This window comes from Acipenser ruthenus, unplaced genomic scaffold (genome assembly GCF_902713425.1).
Source record: "Acipenser ruthenus unplaced genomic scaffold, fAciRut3.2 maternal haplotype, whole genome shotgun sequence".
Taxonomy (NCBI): Eukaryota; Metazoa; Chordata; class Actinopteri; order Acipenseriformes; family Acipenseridae; genus Acipenser; species Acipenser ruthenus.
In genome coordinates this window covers 9,407-27,887 of record NW_026707377.1, presented here as the reverse complement: position 1 = coordinate 27,887, position 18,481 = coordinate 9,407, and the positions used below count along the sequence as shown (strand labels likewise).

Sequence of the window (18,481 nt, the reverse complement as noted above, 5' to 3'; positions counted from 1 at the left end):
TTCCTGAGTTTTCTCATCTCCTTAAAAATTTAAGCAATTCATGCTTCTCAATCACAACTGTACAACTGATTAAATTCACTTTTTTTTTCGAAATGGGCTTTTAAATCATAAGTCTTACTTTTTCATTGCAAAGCAGAAGCGACTCATCTTTATTAATGGCAATACAGTCACGCACAGCGATTGTAATAGAGTGTGTCCAGCATAAAATACTGTATTGTTCATTCTAGCTTTAATAAAGAGGAGTCTCTTATTAACATGTCGCGATCTCGTTTGCATGTCCTGCTTGTAATGAAAATGAAGGCTTGGCTGATTGAAAAGCCCATTTAGTTGCTTCACAGAATGAATCAAGTTTACTATGAACACGTTTCTCAGTTGTGATTGAGAGACACAAACTGCTTCACAGGGATCAGATGAATTCTTAAAGCAGAGTAGAAAAGTCGGGTAAAAACATTGACAATCAGAAGCCCAGCCTCGAGTATACACTGGGATATGCCATCCCCACAGAGAAGAGGAGAGGAGAGGAGAGAAGGATAGAGGGAGGGGTACACTCATGAGAGGAGAGGTGCAGACAGGCTCCAGATTGTGACACTCTTAATAATGTGTAGAAAGAATGTCTGTACCAAGTTTCATCACAATCAGATCAGCAGTTCTCTAGATGCACGTCAAAGTGTAACATATGGACCCCTGCAGTGTGTACATGTGATATTCACTTCACAGTAAGTTCACAATCTGGGGTATTATAAATAAACACACTTTCTCCTCTCCTTTTCAATATATTTATTAAAACGCGAGACAGAATACATGTTCTAATATAACTATCAGTCAAACACATCGGATTGACAGTGTTTTCACATTAGCTCTAACAAGTTCCTGTGATGTTTTGTTTCTGCGTGCCGCTGTAAATGTCTCCGTCCTTTAAAAATGAAACGCCCGTCTCAGTGACGTCACATGAATAAACAACCAATCACACAGTGAAGTTCAACCCCTCTCCTATCCAACGACATGCGTTAACAAGCTGTACTGCAAAGTATGGTGTCCCAGCAAGTCAAAGAAACGAAGTGTGTTTTAATCGTGTTTACCCGATCACGGGCCCAGAATGACACTTCAGTATGATCGTGTTACACCATCACATCCTTAAAGGGTTAATGGCAGTGTCAGAGACAACAACTAGAGTTTCTGAATGTTTAACTAGGAGTCCGGACTGCTGGTTATTACAATTTAACAAATCCTCTCACATTCTCTGTTTATTTCAATATCCTACCACCACATTCCAGCCCTGGGGATTCAAAAGCAAGAAACAAAACACTTCTTTACTGTATCAGTGCTGTTAAAAACGTTAGCTTGACAGCACAACAGTATCTATAGAAGGATATAACTGAGGGAACAAAAATGTTATTTTAAGTAAAATGCTGAAGTAAATGTATTTTTTAAACTCATGTTTAAATGTAACGGCTCTCAAGCATCGACTCCTCCTCTCATCCGTGCTCAGTCTGGGAAGTGAAGCGTCAGTGAGCTTTCACAATGCCACTCCCCGGAACTACACCCCTCTTCTCTGAGTGGACAGCCTAAACCGAGATCCCTGCTATCATTGATGCTTCAAGTGTCCATTAAAGAAATGATTGATGTTATGAACTGGAGTGATTCCACCTATCACTCTCCATTTTGTTTTATTAAATCTTGAAGCAGCCAATGATAGCGCTGGCAGGGCGGGACTTTTTTAGTGAATTGGAACCCTCCAGCCTAAAGTGAAATATGGGGACTGGGATTTAGTTATGATCAATAAGCTCAGTTACCCGGAGATCATTGAAAGATCTCAGAGACCATAAGACTCAATAGAAAACCAACAGAAAGGCAGGTATGAGTCAGCCAGATAATACGCACCCTCGCTGCCTGGATGAAAAATGCTTTCCTGTTAGAAATGCACTGATGGTATGGAAGTCCGTATTTGTTTTTATGGGTGCATGTGCGTAGCTGTGTACCAGTTATGTGAACCCCTGCTTATCAGCATCCATGACATTTTTATGAACCATTTCAGAATGTTCAATTTAAAACTAAATAGCTGCACAACTAAAATCTCATTGTTGTTATTTTCCAGACTCTTCATAGTGTGTAGAACGACTTACGATCCTAATGAATATCACTACACTGTATCAGCATCATGCACATCCCTATTTAAAACAGAACATGTGTGAAGAGTCAGGCAGGTACACATGGAGGTGTGACACAATCCTCACACTGTGTGAAGAGTCAGGCAGGTACACATGGAGGTGTGACACAATCCTCACTCTGTGTGAAGAGTCAGGCAGGTACACATGGAGGTGTGACACAATCCTCACACTGTGTGAAGAGTCAGGCAGGTACACATGGAGGTGTGACACAATCCTCACACTCTGAAGAGTCAGGCAGGTACACATGGAGGTGTGACACAATCCTCACACTCTGTGAAGAGTCAGGCAGGTACACAGCTGGAAGTGTGACACAATCCTCACACTGTGTGAAGAGTCAGGCAGGTACACATGGAGGTGTGACACAATCCTCACACTCTGAAGAGTCAGGCAGGTACACATGGAGGTGTGACACAATCCTCACACTCTGTGAAGAGTCAGGCAGGTACACAGCTGGAAGTGTGACACAATCCTCACACTGTGTGAAGTGTCAGGCAGGTACACATGGAGGTGTGACACAATCCTCACACTGTGTGAAGAGTCAGGCAGGTACACATGGAGGTGTGACATAATCCTCACACTGTGTGAAGAGTCAGGCAGGTACACATGGAGGTGTGACACAATCCTCACGCTGTGTGAAGAGTCAGGCAGGTACACATGGAGGTGTGACACAATCCTCACACTGTGTGAAGAGTCAGGCAGGTACACATGGAGGTGTGACACAATCCTCACACTGTGTGAAGAGTCAGGCAGGTACACATGGAGGTGTGACACAATCCTCACACTGTGTGAAGAGTCAGGCAGGTACACATGGAGGTGTGACACAATCCTCACACTGTGTGAAGAGTCAGGCAGGTACACATGGAGGTGTGACACAATCCTCACACTGTGTGAAGAGTCAGGCAGGTACACATGGAGGTGGGACACAATCCTCACACTGTGTGAAGAGTCAGGCAGGTACACATGGAGGTGGGACACAATCCTCACACTGTGTGAAGAGTCAGCAGGTACACAGCTGGAAGTGTGATGCAATCCTCATGCTGTGTTTTGCCATCACCTTCATTTCTCAGTTAATTTATGTGAATAAAAATATAAAACAATTGATATCATGTTGTAAAGATATCTCTGCAATGCGTTTCGCACAGGAGATAGCAATGGTAAGAGTGTGTTTGTTATAAACACTAAAGCGTGTTCTGTAATAATTTAAACTTATACACTTCTGTTATTGTAACAACTGCAGACTTTTTATTATGACATGAACTTATCAATTCTATAAAATAATAAAACCTGCAAGACCCATGTTGTTATTATTATTAACCCTTTGCGGTCCATTGTCGGACCAGGTCTGACATTGCAATTATTCCTATCAGGTCCATTGTCGGACCCTGTCCGACATCATCAAAAAAACGCAAAAAACGGGTTTCTAGTCGTTTTTTCCTCTGGAAAAAGCCGAGAAAACCATTCAATGGCCGAGTGGGAGCGACAGGAGCCGAGACAAGCCGAAAAAAAAGAAAAGAAAAAAAGGCGCATCTCATGGATTAGTCATACATGCCCCTTGCATTACATAGGGGCGGTCATAAGGAAACACGCTGCCTGTTACTGAATCAGCGCACAGAGACTATCACAGACATTTGCAGAGCTTTTTTCAGATGTTATAGTAATAAAATAATGACTTGGATTATTGAGGAGTTTGGTGATAAAACGAGTGATTCAGGAAATGATTGATCGGTATGTACGACTATTATTATTATTATTATTATTATTATTATTATTATTATTATTTATTTCTTAGCATATGTGAAAGCGATAGCGAACGAAAGGGTGGGGCGGGGCTGGAGATGCCTAGTGAGTGCTTTGTTGATATGCAGTGCCTTTTAAACCTGTTTGACTGTGAAAAAAAATACTTTTAAACAGTGCGTCTAAAATTAACTTTGTGTGTGAAAATAAATTGGACCAGACGCGCCTGACGCGCACTTAATAAATGGACTGCAAAGGGTTAAAAGCAATGGTTAGCTGTGTGTTTATTGAAAACACTAAAGGGTGTTCTGTAACACTGCAAAACCAGATAGGAGTTATAGAAATGATTAATAAATCAACAAGCATATCACCCTCTAGCAAACAAGTAGTAAAGTGAACCAGTACCTGATGCAGAAAGAATCCATTTCCAGACTAGAAGAAGAGCGAGCTGTCATTCATCTTCCCCGGGGACACCAGTGCAAGGTCTGTTTTCTCGTCCCAAGTCCAGAAGAATGGATAGAGTTTCTCATTGGGTTTGAACTTCATGTCAGTGAAAGTGTAGATGTGAGATCTGGTCTCCACATTGTAAAAGGAGAGCCACCCTTCCTCATAATCCAGATACACCCCCAGCTTCTGGGGCTTCAGGCTCAGGGGGAGGGGGGTCTGGGGGTCAGTGAGAGCAATGAACTCTTTATCTTCATCTCCATCCCACCCCACAGTCCAGTAACCCTGCTGGGAGGTCATGCTGAACTCGTTCCTTGGGGCAGACTCTCTGCTGACTCCTAATCTCCAGAATGTATTCTTCTCCACCCCCAGCTCCCAATAGTGTCTCCCTGAGGTGAAGCCCTCCTTGCCCAGCACACAGCGCCTGTAATCAAATCTCTGAGAACTGTTATAATCCTGCGTTTTCCTTCTCACTTGTTTCCCATCCACAGGCAGGGTGAGCCGGGGGTGTGCTGTATCGAGGTCCAGAGTCAAACTGTCAACTGTGAAGAAGAGAGGAGACAATAATAATAATAATAATAATAATAATAATAATAATAATAATAATCCATCCATTATCTATAACCGCTTAATCCTATAGAGGGTTGCGGTGAGCCAGAGCCTAACCCGACAGACACAGGGGTGCAAGGCCTACACCCTGGATGGGACGCCAGTCCATCACAGAGCAACTAAGGGGCAATTTAGAGAGGCCAATCCACTTAGCCAGCATGTCTTTGGACTGTGGGAGGAAACTAGAGTACCCAGAGAAAACCCACGTGAACTCAGGGAGAACATGCAAACTCCACACAGACAGACCACTGAGGCCAGACTCGAACCCAGGACCCTGGAGCTATGAGGCAGCAGCGCTAACCACTGTGCCAATAATAATAATAATAAATAATAATAATAATAATAAAAGTGAGTGTTTATAGTGTGTTCTCTCTATCAATTATATAGCCAGAGATAAAAAAAAGCAAAGTGGCAGCAAAGGGATGCTTGTTACTGGACTCCAGTAACAGCTGTTTACCAAAAATGAAGACAGTTTACTCAAAAAGTGTTGTGTCTCTATACAGTAGAAATCTCATGACTCAGTGTGGCATTCATATGAGGTCAATGCCATGGTCACCAGCACCTTTAGCATGCAGGGTTTACATGAACCTGCTAACATGAAGTCACTTTTTATTATAGATGTAAACACAGTGAGTGAGACGGGGCTCCTCGCTGTTATTTTACCCTCCACTGTGAAAGGAATCCATTGAAGAGACACAAACCTGCTGAGCTGAGGATCCACTTCCATTCTAGAACACAGAAATACAGAGAGCATTATTTTACAATCACTCCTCCTGTACTCTCTACAGTTCAGAAGATGTGTAGCACACACTAACCGGCAGGGCTGTGCTGGGGTGAGTCAGGCTGTGGATTTCCACACACTCTACATACCTGATTTAGGGATCCGTCTCATAGACTCTGTGAAAAGAAGACAGCTGGATTACATTCTGCACACTGAGGTGTAAAATCTATTGCAGACTATCGTGGAGAGTTGCATGTAAATACAGTAGGGTTGCCAGGGGTGATAGGAAACAGAGAAATGAACTCCTCTGTCAGCTTGGCTTGTTCTGACAGCCCCCCACCTCCCCGATAGCCAGCACACATCTCTCCAGAGAAATGAACTCCTCTGGCTCCCCTTAGCCCAGGTATAGTGCTTAACATCAGGATTCATTTCTCTCCACACGTCCTCCATATCATGCGCTGTTAAAACACTAACCAGCTCCTGAACTGACCTGGGGTGAGGCTCTGGGCTATTTCTGCCTATCTTGTCGTCAACTGTACAATTAAAATTACCAGCTAATAAAACCACTTCTTCAGTCTGACTCTGGGCTATAACTCCATTGAGAGTCTGAAAAAACAGCACCCTCTCTCCCATCGTTTGGTGCATAAATATTAACAAATATTAACTTTCTACCCTCTACAGTTTGCATTGTAGGGTTGAAAAAAGAGATGCACTGGAAAGTACAAACAATAGTAAAAACATACAAAAGAAAAGATGCTTGTGTAGACTTATACATCATTCCTGTTTAGAGAGGCACGAACTTTGCTTATTAAATTTTTTAATTGATCTTTTTCTCTTTGCTCCATGCCCAATACAGCTGCATTGCGTCTAACTTGCTGTGCAGAATTTAAGAACAATTTTAAATCAGGGCAGTGCTCAATAACTTGAATCCTTCTTTTCCCTTTAACAGAGCTTTAAAATGCCCGAATGCTTGCTGACTGGCCGACAGATCAGAGCCAAATGAGGAGTCAGTATCACTGCCCCTGTCTTTGCTAAAATTGCCAACACTGACCTCTGTGCTGTGTGTTTGAGCGCAGTCCATTCTCACAGACAGCTCACTCTCTGATTCATCACCCCGAATGACCCCAGCCTCAGAAACAATCTGTTCTCTCCCCTCACTACCCTGTCCCTCACCTGACAACCCCACTTCAGGTATCTCTCCAGCCCCGGTCACAATCACAGCTTCTCCCGTCCTCCTGTCTATTTAGGACGGTTCCTGCAACTCACTTTCACCTTCTACCACACCCAGAGTTGGCGACTCGAGTCGGTGACTTGGACTCGAGTCGCAGTGGAGTTGCCACGTTTTTTCGAATAGCGACTTAACTTGGATTTGAATGATTGGACTTGACTTGGGACTTGATGTTTGGGACTTGTGACTTGCTTGCGACTTGAGCTTCATGACTTGATGACAATGTTATGCATCATGCATGTACTGCATACGTAAATAATCATCGTGCTGCGAGACTTGAATCGAACCCGAAACATCTGCCCTCCTGTTAGAAATACAACTCCCACAATGCATTTAGTAACCTGTCCTTACCCGTTCTTCCGTACACGCCTGCGCGGCTGCTACTGCTCTGCTATCATCACACCACCAAACGTATGTGCGTGTAATGTTTCAAATCCTTTCACGATGGCAACGTTGTGTCCTTTTGATTTACTTACTATAATGAACCCAAATTTTAATGTTAAAAATGTCCAAAATTATGCTGCAATGCCATTGTCTTTTACATTGGGCTGCATTCTAACCATGAGCCTCTACCATAGGTGGAATATTATTGTGTTTATTTAGCAGACACCTTTATCCAAAGCGACTTTCAGAGACTAGGGTGTGTGAACTATGCATCAGCTGCAGAGTCACTTACAACTACATCTCACCCGAAAGACGGAGCACAAGGAGGTGAAGTGACTTGCTCAGGGTCACACAATGAGTCAGTGGCTGCGGTGGGATTTGAACCGGGGACCTCCTGGTTACAAGCCCTGTTCTTTAACCACTGGACCACACAGTTAGGACCCCCAAGCAGGCCGCTTATTTATGTGTATAAAAGAACATGACATTCACGGCACAAACTTTAAATCGATACAACTCTTTCTAGAAGTAGTCTACACCTGTCCTGGCATTACAAAAAATTTAGATAATTACTAAATTCAATTAAAATAATAAAATTGACCATAATGAAGACAATATTCGGGGGGGGGGGGGGGGTTATACAATAGTATACCATAAATAAAATCACTTTAAAAAATAGGCGAAAATATTTTATTTTTTATTTTATTTTATTTATTTATTTAATGTTAATAAAAGTGTCAGTAAAACCCCCTGTATCTGATCCAATCTGTTTCATTTTTTCCAGGTTCTTTCAGTGTTATTGTATTGTGCTTTGGCTATTCCAGTCTTGATTACAACATTTATAGAAATGCTCAAACTTGATATTTTGGGAAAAGCGTTTTTTTAACACATGTATTTTAATCTGTACCACGCATAGTATGTGTCTGATGCTAGTTATTCTTATAGCATTTTAAAGGTCATGTGGCATTTTACGGAAACGTATTGGCGCCACAAAAAAATAATGTATTGTGATATTACGAGATAACGTTGCATGATTTTACAATCATTTTTTCTATTTCACAATTATTGTGTTATTTCCCAATAGTTATTGCATAATTGCGAGATAATATTGCATTATTTCGCAATATGTAGTCTATTGTTTTTGTTTTGTATCATTGCATATTTTACAATTGTAAGGTTTATAAGTGAAGGCATCGTGTACAGTACACTTTAACTACACAACTCGCTGCTTTTCCTCTCTTTTCTTCCCCAGTCTGATGTAGTCTCTCACTCGATCATCCAGGCAATACTAAACACATAGGCACAACTGTCCTAAGGTTTAAACATCAATCCCTATAAAGAGTGCGTAATTATTATAGGATTTTTTTTCTTTCAAATATCAGGATGTTTTGTTTTGCACAACTGTACTGAATACAGCCCTCACTGACTGGCCCGACTTCTGAGGCTTTTATTTCTGTGAGAAACGCCATACCCTAGAAATTTATTTCACTAATGAAATGAAATACCCATTAAGCACATCTTTATTCAGTGCTGTTGTAAGTAACGCATATTTCTGGAATAAGCCGTTCTTCATCTATTTTTGTACAAGACAGGTATAGAGGTCCATAGACCATACTAATAGAGGCTAGATCTACACATGTTAAGAGTTCAGGTTTGTGTCAAGATGGTCAAAACTCAGTCAGAGCACAGCACCAGGACAGCACCTGGACAGTCTTCTCAGAGAAACTGTTCTGCTTCTGCAAAGCCACAGATTCATAGAATTAGATTTTGTAAATGTAAAATTATTAGGTAACATTACAATAATAATGTAAAAAATAAACTATTATCTTATTGTAAAAAAATTTAAATTATATTTTATTTCTCTTTACTTCTCTAATAGGTTTGCAGAATACAATAAACCAAAGACCACACTAAGAGAACCAGATGATGGACAAAGGACAATCTCTTCATTTCTGGCAAGTCCCATCCAGGTTTACAATACAGGACATCCGCGTCAGCGTGCGATTACTGAAGCAATTATTACAGACTTGATCGTAGACTGTAATCTTCCCCTGTTCATTGTGGAAAACCCTAGTTTTTGCCACTTTCTATCCATTGCAGACAGTAAATTTTCAATGCCAAGCCGAGGTAATATAACAGGAAAAATATCACACATGGCAGCAGAAACGCAACAGACCATCAGATCCCTTCTTGAAAAAGCTGACAGCATCTCAGTGACTGTTGATATCTGGACAGACAGAAAGATGAGGGGGTTTCTTGGTATCACTGCACACATCATGGACATCAGCAGACACTCGCTAAGCCTCAAGTCTGTCCTCCTGAGTTGTGATCGTTTTACAGGATCACACACTGGTGAACGAATAAGTGAAAACTTTGAGTCAATGTGTGATAATTACATCATCAAAAACAAGATAGATTACATCATCAGTGATAACTAGCAAATATGAGGAAGGCATTTACCGTGTGCTTTCCTAGCAGTACCGAGAGCAACAACAATATCTCTCCAAGTGAAGACCTGGATGATGCCGAAATATGGGAGGAACTTGACGACGATGAGGCAATGGACATGAACATGTCACTGCAGAGCAACTGTCACAAAAGACGCTTGCAGTGCTTTGCACATACCCTGCAGCTTGTTATTGGGGATGGACTGAAGGAAACAAGGGTCATAAATGCCACCATGTCAAAAGTATCAATACTTTGCACACTGTTGCATACAAGCTGCGTGTTCAAAGAAGCATTCGAAAATAAATTTGGACCTAATCGAAGTATATCTGCAGCAGTGGTGACCCACTGGAATTCCACCCTTCGTCTTGTGAAGGCAGTCACAAGCTCAGAACATCAAGGCCTTTGTAACCTTGCTGAGGACCAAGGACATAAGGAGTTGGTGTTCACCCCACGGGAATGGAGCCAATTGAAAGAACTGGTTGACATTCTGGAACCATTCCTTGATGCAACAGACCTAACTCAGGGACAGAAAGTTGTCACAATCAGTGCTGTGGTGCCATGCATACTGTCATTGAACCACCACCTTCACAGTATGCATTTGCAGGTTCACTACTGGAGTGGCCTGGTAAAGATACTCGAAGAGTCTCTAAAGAAGAGGTTTAAGGGGGTATTTGTCAACGTTCAGATGGAAGAATGTTCAGACGATGTTGATGGTCTTCCCTTCGGAGACTTTGTCTACATTGTAGCAGCACTCCTAGATCCAGCTTTTTGCCTACTCTGGCTCGAACACGATGCCCTGGCACCAGATGATATCAAGGTGGAAGTGAAGAAACGTGTGAAAGGTATTGCTATTGTTACCAGATTTAATGCCCTCCCGTTTATTAAAATAAAACCACTTAAAGTTTTTAAGCTGTCAGGGGTGTTAGAAACAAAGATTGATTTAATGTAAGTTCCACCTGTGGCCAGTGTTAGGCATAATCAAAATCAACTCAGTAGTCAGAAGTAGCCGTGGCAGACTGAGCAATGAGTCGTGGTCCTGATGGTTTTAGAATTGATTTTGCCCATTTTTGTAAAACAAATTTATAAAATAATTATAATTAGGAAAGATTGGGTAACAAAAATAGTGAGAACAAATGTGGAATGCATCATTGCCAGCCCTAATTTTGAATCACTTTGTGTACTTTTGCTTTCTTTTCCTCCAAATTTGTTTTAGATCAGCTTATTGCTGAGTTTGAGGGGATGAAGCTGACACTGGAGAAGAGCAGCAACAGCAGTGAGGAGGATGAAGAGCCAGCACATAAGGCGCCACGACTGTTTGCAGGGTAGCGGCAGCGAAAGGGAAACAAAAGTGATGGGAAAACATCTATCTGAGCAGAACTAGGAAAATATCTTCAGCTTTGTGCTGATGATGGTACAGATGAAGCACATGCATGTTTACAGTTATGGTTTCTGCACCAAAGAGATTTCCCCCGGCTGTTCCAAGTGGCAGTGAAAGTATTAGCCATTCCTGCGACAAGTGCCCCTGTCGAACGAGTATTCAGCCATGGAGGCATTATAATGCGCCCTCATAGATCCAGATTAAGTGCAACAATGTTGTCTAACTTGATTTTTTTGAAATGTAATAGTTTGCTTTGAATCATAGACCAAAGTGCCTACACTCCTACAGGCATTATACTCACTGCACTGATGTAAGAAGTTACATAAAATAACTGTTTGGCCCCACCATCTAAATTAATACATCATTCTGATGTATTTTATTATTATTATTATTATTATTATTATTATTATTATTATTATTATTATTAATTTTGCTATTTTAATTCAATGGTATTTGACCCAGAGCAGATGTTTTTGTTTTCAATACTGACTTCAGCGAAATACACTGTGTTCCAGCAAAGCTAAAAAGAAAAATCAAGCCTTACCTTAAAGAGCTCAATTTGGAAACGGTCCTCTATAAAGCTTTACAAAGAACTTGATTTAATAAAACAGCTAATGATGTACATTTAAATGAATGAAGCTCTTGTCTCTCAATCCTTTTAAAGCTTTGTACACAGCTAGCAAGTTCATTTTATATGAGATTTTACACTAGACAAGAATACTGCGCTGACTTGAGACTTGTTGACAACTCTGACCACACCAGACTCAACCAAACCAGGTTGGAGCTCTTCAGTCTCTCGCTCCGCTCTCCCATCTACAGCGCTGTGATCTGAGAGTCCATCACCCTGTCTCCCCAGGGGCTTCTTCCCTCTCGCTTTCAGTTTCTCCTACAGTCCTCTTGCAGTTCTTCACAATATGCTCTTTACGGCCACATTTAAAACATTTCATTGTTTCAGAAGAAGCAAAAACGATGTATTCGCTACCATCCACCCGAAACCTGAAAGCTACATTTCGCTCTCCATTCAGGTCTAGGGACCCCCACCACCCCACCCCCGACTTTGGCCATCACGGCCATTAATTTATAAAAGACCCAACAATTAATCTGTTTCTTTTTACAAAACTATGACATAAGAAACAAAGGATGAAAAGTGAAAAAGAAGAAAATAAAAGCAGAGGAGAACCCCTCACTCTGAGCTCCGCACTCTGCACACAGAGAACCCCTCACTCACTCTGAGCTCCGCACTCTGCACACGCACTGCAAGCACTCCCGACAGACACAGCGACAGACAGACAGTATGATTAGATAGATAGGTAGATAGACAGATACATTTACAGTAATTCTACAAATAAAGTTATGAAAACAGTTCTTACCAAGTTCCTCACCAAGGCGCTGAGCAGCTAAAAAAATGAATCAGACAAAAGTGTGTGGTTATTTCAGCTCCAGTACAGATTAAAATGAATCAGACAGAACAGTGTGTGGTTATTTCATCTCCAGTATGGATTAAAATGAATCAGACAGAACAGTGTGTGGTTATTTCAGCTCCAGTACAGAATAAAATGAATCAGACAGAACAGTGTGTGGTTATTTCAGCTCCAGTACAGATTAAATTGAATCAGACAGAACAGTGTGTGGTTATTTCAGCTCCAGTACAGATTAAAATGAATCAGACAGAACAGTGTGTGGTTATTTCAGCTCCAGCACAGATTAAATTGAATCAGACAGAACAGTGTGTGGTTATTTCAGCTCCAGTACAGATTAAATTGCAGTATGAAAAACACAACCAGTTAAATGAACAGGATGTCCATGTGAAAATGAATCTGCTATCTGAGAAGTATATGAAACATACAAACTAAAACTGTTACAATTTTCAACATCCCTCCATAAGGAAATATTTATATTCCTAAACCTTTGTGTCCAAACCCCCACACCAACTTTTTTAAAATTTAAATTTGAATAGATTAATTTATTTAACCAGGAGATTTAATTTATTAATTTATTTAATCGGGTCTCGTTTACAAGAGGGTCCTGGAAACAATAAAATAACAATTGCAATGTATAAAAACAATTATATTTATTATTATGTACTTATTATTTACAATCATTTCTAATGAGCTGGATTTCCGGTCACAAGGATGTCTTTATTTATGGGTGTGGTAGTTTAAGATACTGCTGCAGAAACCTGGAATGGGTTTTCAGCATCTCTTCATTAAGTGCTTTACTTACCCATAGGCTCAAGCTTTCTCTCCATGGCTAGAAGAAAAACAGAACAGTCCATATTATTGTAAACCTGTTTGACATGTTTAAAATGCACAGAGCTATATGAAATGCCACATGATAATGATAAAGTTCATACCATCCATTCTTCTCCATTGGATCACCAGCAGAGGAATGGCTCCAATACTGAGAGCTAAAGTCAAGAAGAAAGCCACCATCCATCCAGAGACTCCTGGGAAAAAATCACCTGGAATACAACACAGCAGCTCAACACACTGGAACACACACACCCCTCCCAACACTGAGCCACACCCCTCAGAGTGAGCATTCCACACACCCCTCCCAACACTGAGCCACACCCCTCATAGTGAGCATTCCACACACCCTCATAGTGAGCATTCCACACACCCCTCCCAACACTGACCACACCCTCATAGTGAGCATTCCACACACCCCTCCCAACACTGACCACACCCTCATAGTGAGCATTCCACACACCCCTCCCAACACTGACCACACACTCATAGTGAGCATTCCACACACCCCTCCCAACACTGAGCCACACCCCTCATAGTGAGCATTCTACACACCCCTCTCAACACTGAACCACACCCCCCCAAACACCGCAGACATTAAAAATAGAGGACTGCACAACACCACCCCCAAATGTGTTTGATTCAGGTATTGACTGGTCCACTAGTTCATGTGTTTGATTCAGATATTGACTGGTCCACTAGTTCATGTGTTTGATTCAGATATTGATGCTCCATCATGGTGACTGTAATCTATGGTCATTGTCAGTCAGGCTCAATCCACAAACATGTGATACTCACTGGATATGTGAAGTTTGGATTCCCAGTCTGGTTTTGGTGTTTTACTTCTAACCAGACAGGAGAACACGTTGGACTGCTGTTTGATTTTGATGTAGCTGCTGACACTGCGGAGCCCCTGACTGTCCCTCTGCACTGTTGTGTTGGACAGTGATGTCACATTGTTTCCATCCCTGTCTCTCCAGATCACTTCAGGTTCAGGGTCCCACCCCTCTGATCTGCACACCAGCCGGGTCTGCTCTCCTTGTGTACAGTCCATAGAGATTGAGGGCTGGGTCCCCAGAGCTGTCAGGGAATAGAGACAGTGAGACACACACAGATAGACACACCAGCCAGGTCTGCTCTCCTTGTGTGATATGTCTTTATTATAGACTGAACTACTGTGTCAGTCCTGACATGTCCAGTCCTGTGAGTATCCCAGCTCCCCTGTATTATATTATGAGTTACTGTGTCAGTGCTGACATATCCAGTCCTGTGAGGATCCCAGCTCCCCTGTATTATATTATGAGTTACTGTGTCAGTGCTGACATATCCAGTCCTGTGAGGATCCCAGCTCCCCTGTATTATATTATGCCCTGTGAAGGGGCTCTAGGGGAGGCGGTCGTATGTACTGTATGCACGTCACACTTCACAGATTGCTCTATATATCCAGAGAACTGCTCAATCGACTGGCATAAAACTTGGTACAGTCAGCCCTCTTTATACCGCCAGGTAAGGGCCATGGGCAGAAACGGGCATAAGTGAGGGTGGCGTTATAGTGAGGGTCAGCAACAAAAATTCAAATGTTTTATTTTTTTAGTTATACAATTACAATATCTCCAGGCCGTTTTAATAAAACATTAATATTTTTTAAAACTACAATACTAGTTCTTAACACAACAGTAGGTCTACGTTGTAAGTGGTGTTTTATCATCTTTTCCCATCTGTATGAAACATACACAGTTACTTTTGAGGAACAGTTTATACTTAAAAGAAAAATAAAGTGTCAAATCACCCAAACAACATGTTAGCTGAGTCTTTTCCGATGAGTCATGTTCTTCCTAATCATATATAGTATAGGCCGTCTAGCAATTAGTAGTCCATATGCAGTCCAAAAAGTCTTAGATTTTTTTGTTTTTTTTTTACTGTACTGGTCATTTGAACTTCAGTGTTTGTGGCACGACTGTAACCCTGCTGAATACTATCCCCTATTGAACAATGCCATCTATTTCACAAAGCAATTTACGCTCAGCAGCATTCTTTTTTAAGCAGTTAAAAAAACATTGAATATGTAAAAAAAACATTGAATATGTAAAAAAAAAAAGAATATGTAAAAAAAAAATGAATATGTAAAAAAAAAATGAATATGTAAAAAAAAAAAGATTGAATATGTAAAAAAAGATTGAATATGTGCAGGCAAACACTTTTTTAAAATGAAAAGTAAAAAAATTCTGCTGTTTCCTAAACCGATGCTTTAGTTCAAGTCAGCCTTCATTTGTGCAAAACTTGGACGTAAACAAACAAACCTCTTCCTGTACTTTTTTTTTTTAACATTTACTGTGGTTTATAAAAGTCACTCATTTTAGACTGCGTCCAGCCTTTATCAGGTTAAACAAATCGACCCGTTCCATCGAGGTAAGCCATTTGTTTTTATCCATTACAATGTCTCTAATTGTCCTTCGATTAACAGTATGTGCCTCACTTAGGTGAGAAAACATTTGCGATGTCTTGCTGACTTGCTTTCTTATTTTCAGACGCAGACATGCAGATTTGTTTCTTTTGCTCTGGTGTTAAATGTAGGGTCGACTCGCCATGTTGTACTTTCTGTTTTGCTTTGGGAGCGGCAGTGTTGATGACATTGGTATGAACGTTCAGTTAACAATGAATTAGGAAAGCGAGCTAAAGGTTAACTGCATAACTTAGTTGTTTTAATAGGCCATTTAATGGTGACATTTGTGGTATGCGAGGATGATGTTATAAAGGGGGCGGTATAACACGGGACAACTGTATTTACATTATTAAGTAAAGGTTATTGAGAATATCAGATTGTGAGGGTGTAGGGAGAGTCTGTGTTTCTGTTCAGATCCCCGACAGCATGTCACACTAACATCTTTGTAACTTGGTAATTCGTATTCTATACTGTTCTGTACAGACTGTTGGTAGATGTCATGGACATCACTTTTTCTGCATACTGAAAGTCCAGATTATTTATATTACAGTCGGGGTGGGTTTTGTAATGAAGAGACAAAAGCTGGTAATACATTAGTAGTGGGTTCAACTTGTGTATCAAACATTACTGACCTGCGACTATCACTTCAGTCTGTCCTTCATACCGACTTCCGTCATCAGCTAAGCAGGTATAGACGCCTCTATCAGAGGGTTGGAGGTTTCTCAGATGCAGAGAGAGATTGCCTGTCTGCAGTGCAGAGGGAGAGAGAGCAGTGCGGCCCCGGTATTTACTGTCCTGTGTTCCCAGAATATTCATTTTGAAACTATATAAATGGACTGGTTTTTCAAATGCATCCCTGTACCACCTCACTTCCATGTCCACAGCACTGAGTCTGGGTGAAATGTGACATGGCAGGATGACATCATCACCAGGCTCAGCAATGACAGGCTGATCAGAGCCAACGACACGCCATCCACCTGAGAAAGAAAAGACGAGGTAAAACAATTGCAAACAAATAGGCTATTTCTCAAAACAGTAGAAATATTAGAATATTATAAATAGTTGAGAGCTATTAGCTAAGTTCTGTGAGCTCATACATCGATGCAGGCAGCTATATACAGGGCCCTGGAAATAAGAGGGAGCATCTCAGTGGATCAGTTTCATTTCTACAGTCTCTCTCACCTTGTGTAGAAACAGCTGGAAGCAAACTCAAGACAATAAGACAGGTCCTCCCCAGGAATCTCATCTTCATTTCCCTGAAAAACAACAATGAAAAATATCTCTTAGTTAAAGCTGTGTGACACTAACAGATTATTAATATCAGGGATCACATTCATCAGGATGGCTCTTATTTGAATGTTCAGCTGCCTTCAAAACTGCTTTGGTTAAGCCTTTACTCAAAAAATCCAACTTGGATTGTAATTGTAGACCCTTTTCTAACCTGCTATTCTTAGCTAATGTTCTTGGGAGAAGGTAGTAGTCGATCCACTCAACAGATTTCTGGATTGTAGCAATGTTCTTGACAAGGTAGTAGCAGATCCACTGTATTAGCAAAGGTAATAGCATCTCGAGTTCCGCTCTCGAGCTCCACTGTCCCCAGAACCTCTCGATGGTATTACTCCCTGGTAATACACACTGAACCAGCCAGCATTCTATTACACACTGAACCAGCCAGCATTCTATTACACACTGAACCAGCCAGTATTGTATTTATATATGCTTCCACTGGTGAGATCACTGGTAAACACAGTGTGACTCTTCACATCTTCACTGTTATGCTGAGGACACACTGCTGTGTGTGTCTATGGAACCTGGTGACACCGCTGCTATTTCAACCTTACTAGAGTGTGTTTCTGAAATCAGAAGCTGGATGTCTCAAAATGTCTTGCTATTGAGCTCCAGTTATGTCCAATACATTATCCTCCATCAGGTAAGGAGAATAAGGGTTTGTATTGGGGAATACTACCCTGGGAAAAAATGGTGGAAAAATGGCTTATTGGCAATGTATTTGTTTGCATGGAGAATTAGGCTGCAATATCACTCTCAGCGTTGATTGAACTGAGAGTGTGATGTGGTACCGGCCCCACAGCCATGAATCTAATTAAGTGTTAATGACAGAGGTGGAGGTTCTTAACTGGCAGATAATGACTGGCCTGTGGGGAGGTTCAGGGGGTTCACAGTCAACTCACCCCAAAACGAGGTCGGCTTAAGCACTGTCGGACACAAATGAAATCGGATGCTTCACGGTCTTCTCACCCAAACTGCGCGAAATGACATCTCTTATACAATAGAGACACCCTTCATACTATGTATTAACTTATATAATTATAATAATAATAATAATAATAATAATAATAATAATAATTTTGTATAAAATAAAGCCACACGTTGATGCGCGCCTCATATCTCGATTGCGGTTTGCTTAGATAGTATTTTAAATATAGGAGCTGTATCCATCACGATTCAAATCATTATATAAACAGATGAATTGTAGGCTATTGCACACGACTACTACTGCTGATAACAACAATAACAGTAATAATAATATATGTGTGGAGCAGTGGCAGCAGTGTGGAGTAGTGGTTAGGGCTCTGGACTCTTGACCGGAGGGTTGTGGGTTTAATCCCCAGTGGGGGACACTGCTGCTGTACCCTTGAGCAAGGTACTTTACCTAGATT

At 41.2% G+C, this 18,481-nt stretch overlaps 1 protein-coding gene across 1 annotated transcript; it reads right to left on the bottom strand.

The window, feature by feature from the left end:
• Positions 1-4,614: 4,614 nt before the first annotated feature.
• LOC117404851 (butyrophilin subfamily 1 member A1-like) lies at positions 4,615-17,056 on the bottom strand (the record flags this gene model as incomplete). Its single annotated transcript, XM_059018707.1, has 9 exons — positions 16,986-17,056; positions 16,436-16,780; positions 14,159-14,440; positions 13,465-13,572; positions 13,335-13,361; positions 12,482-12,508; positions 5,826-5,852; positions 5,657-5,683; positions 4,615-4,888 (listed from the first exon to the last, which is right to left on the bottom strand). Coding segments are annotated over exons 1-9 (1,187 nt in total), but the record flags the coding sequence as incomplete, so codon positions are not given.
• Positions 17,057-18,481: the final 1,425 nt, after the last annotated feature.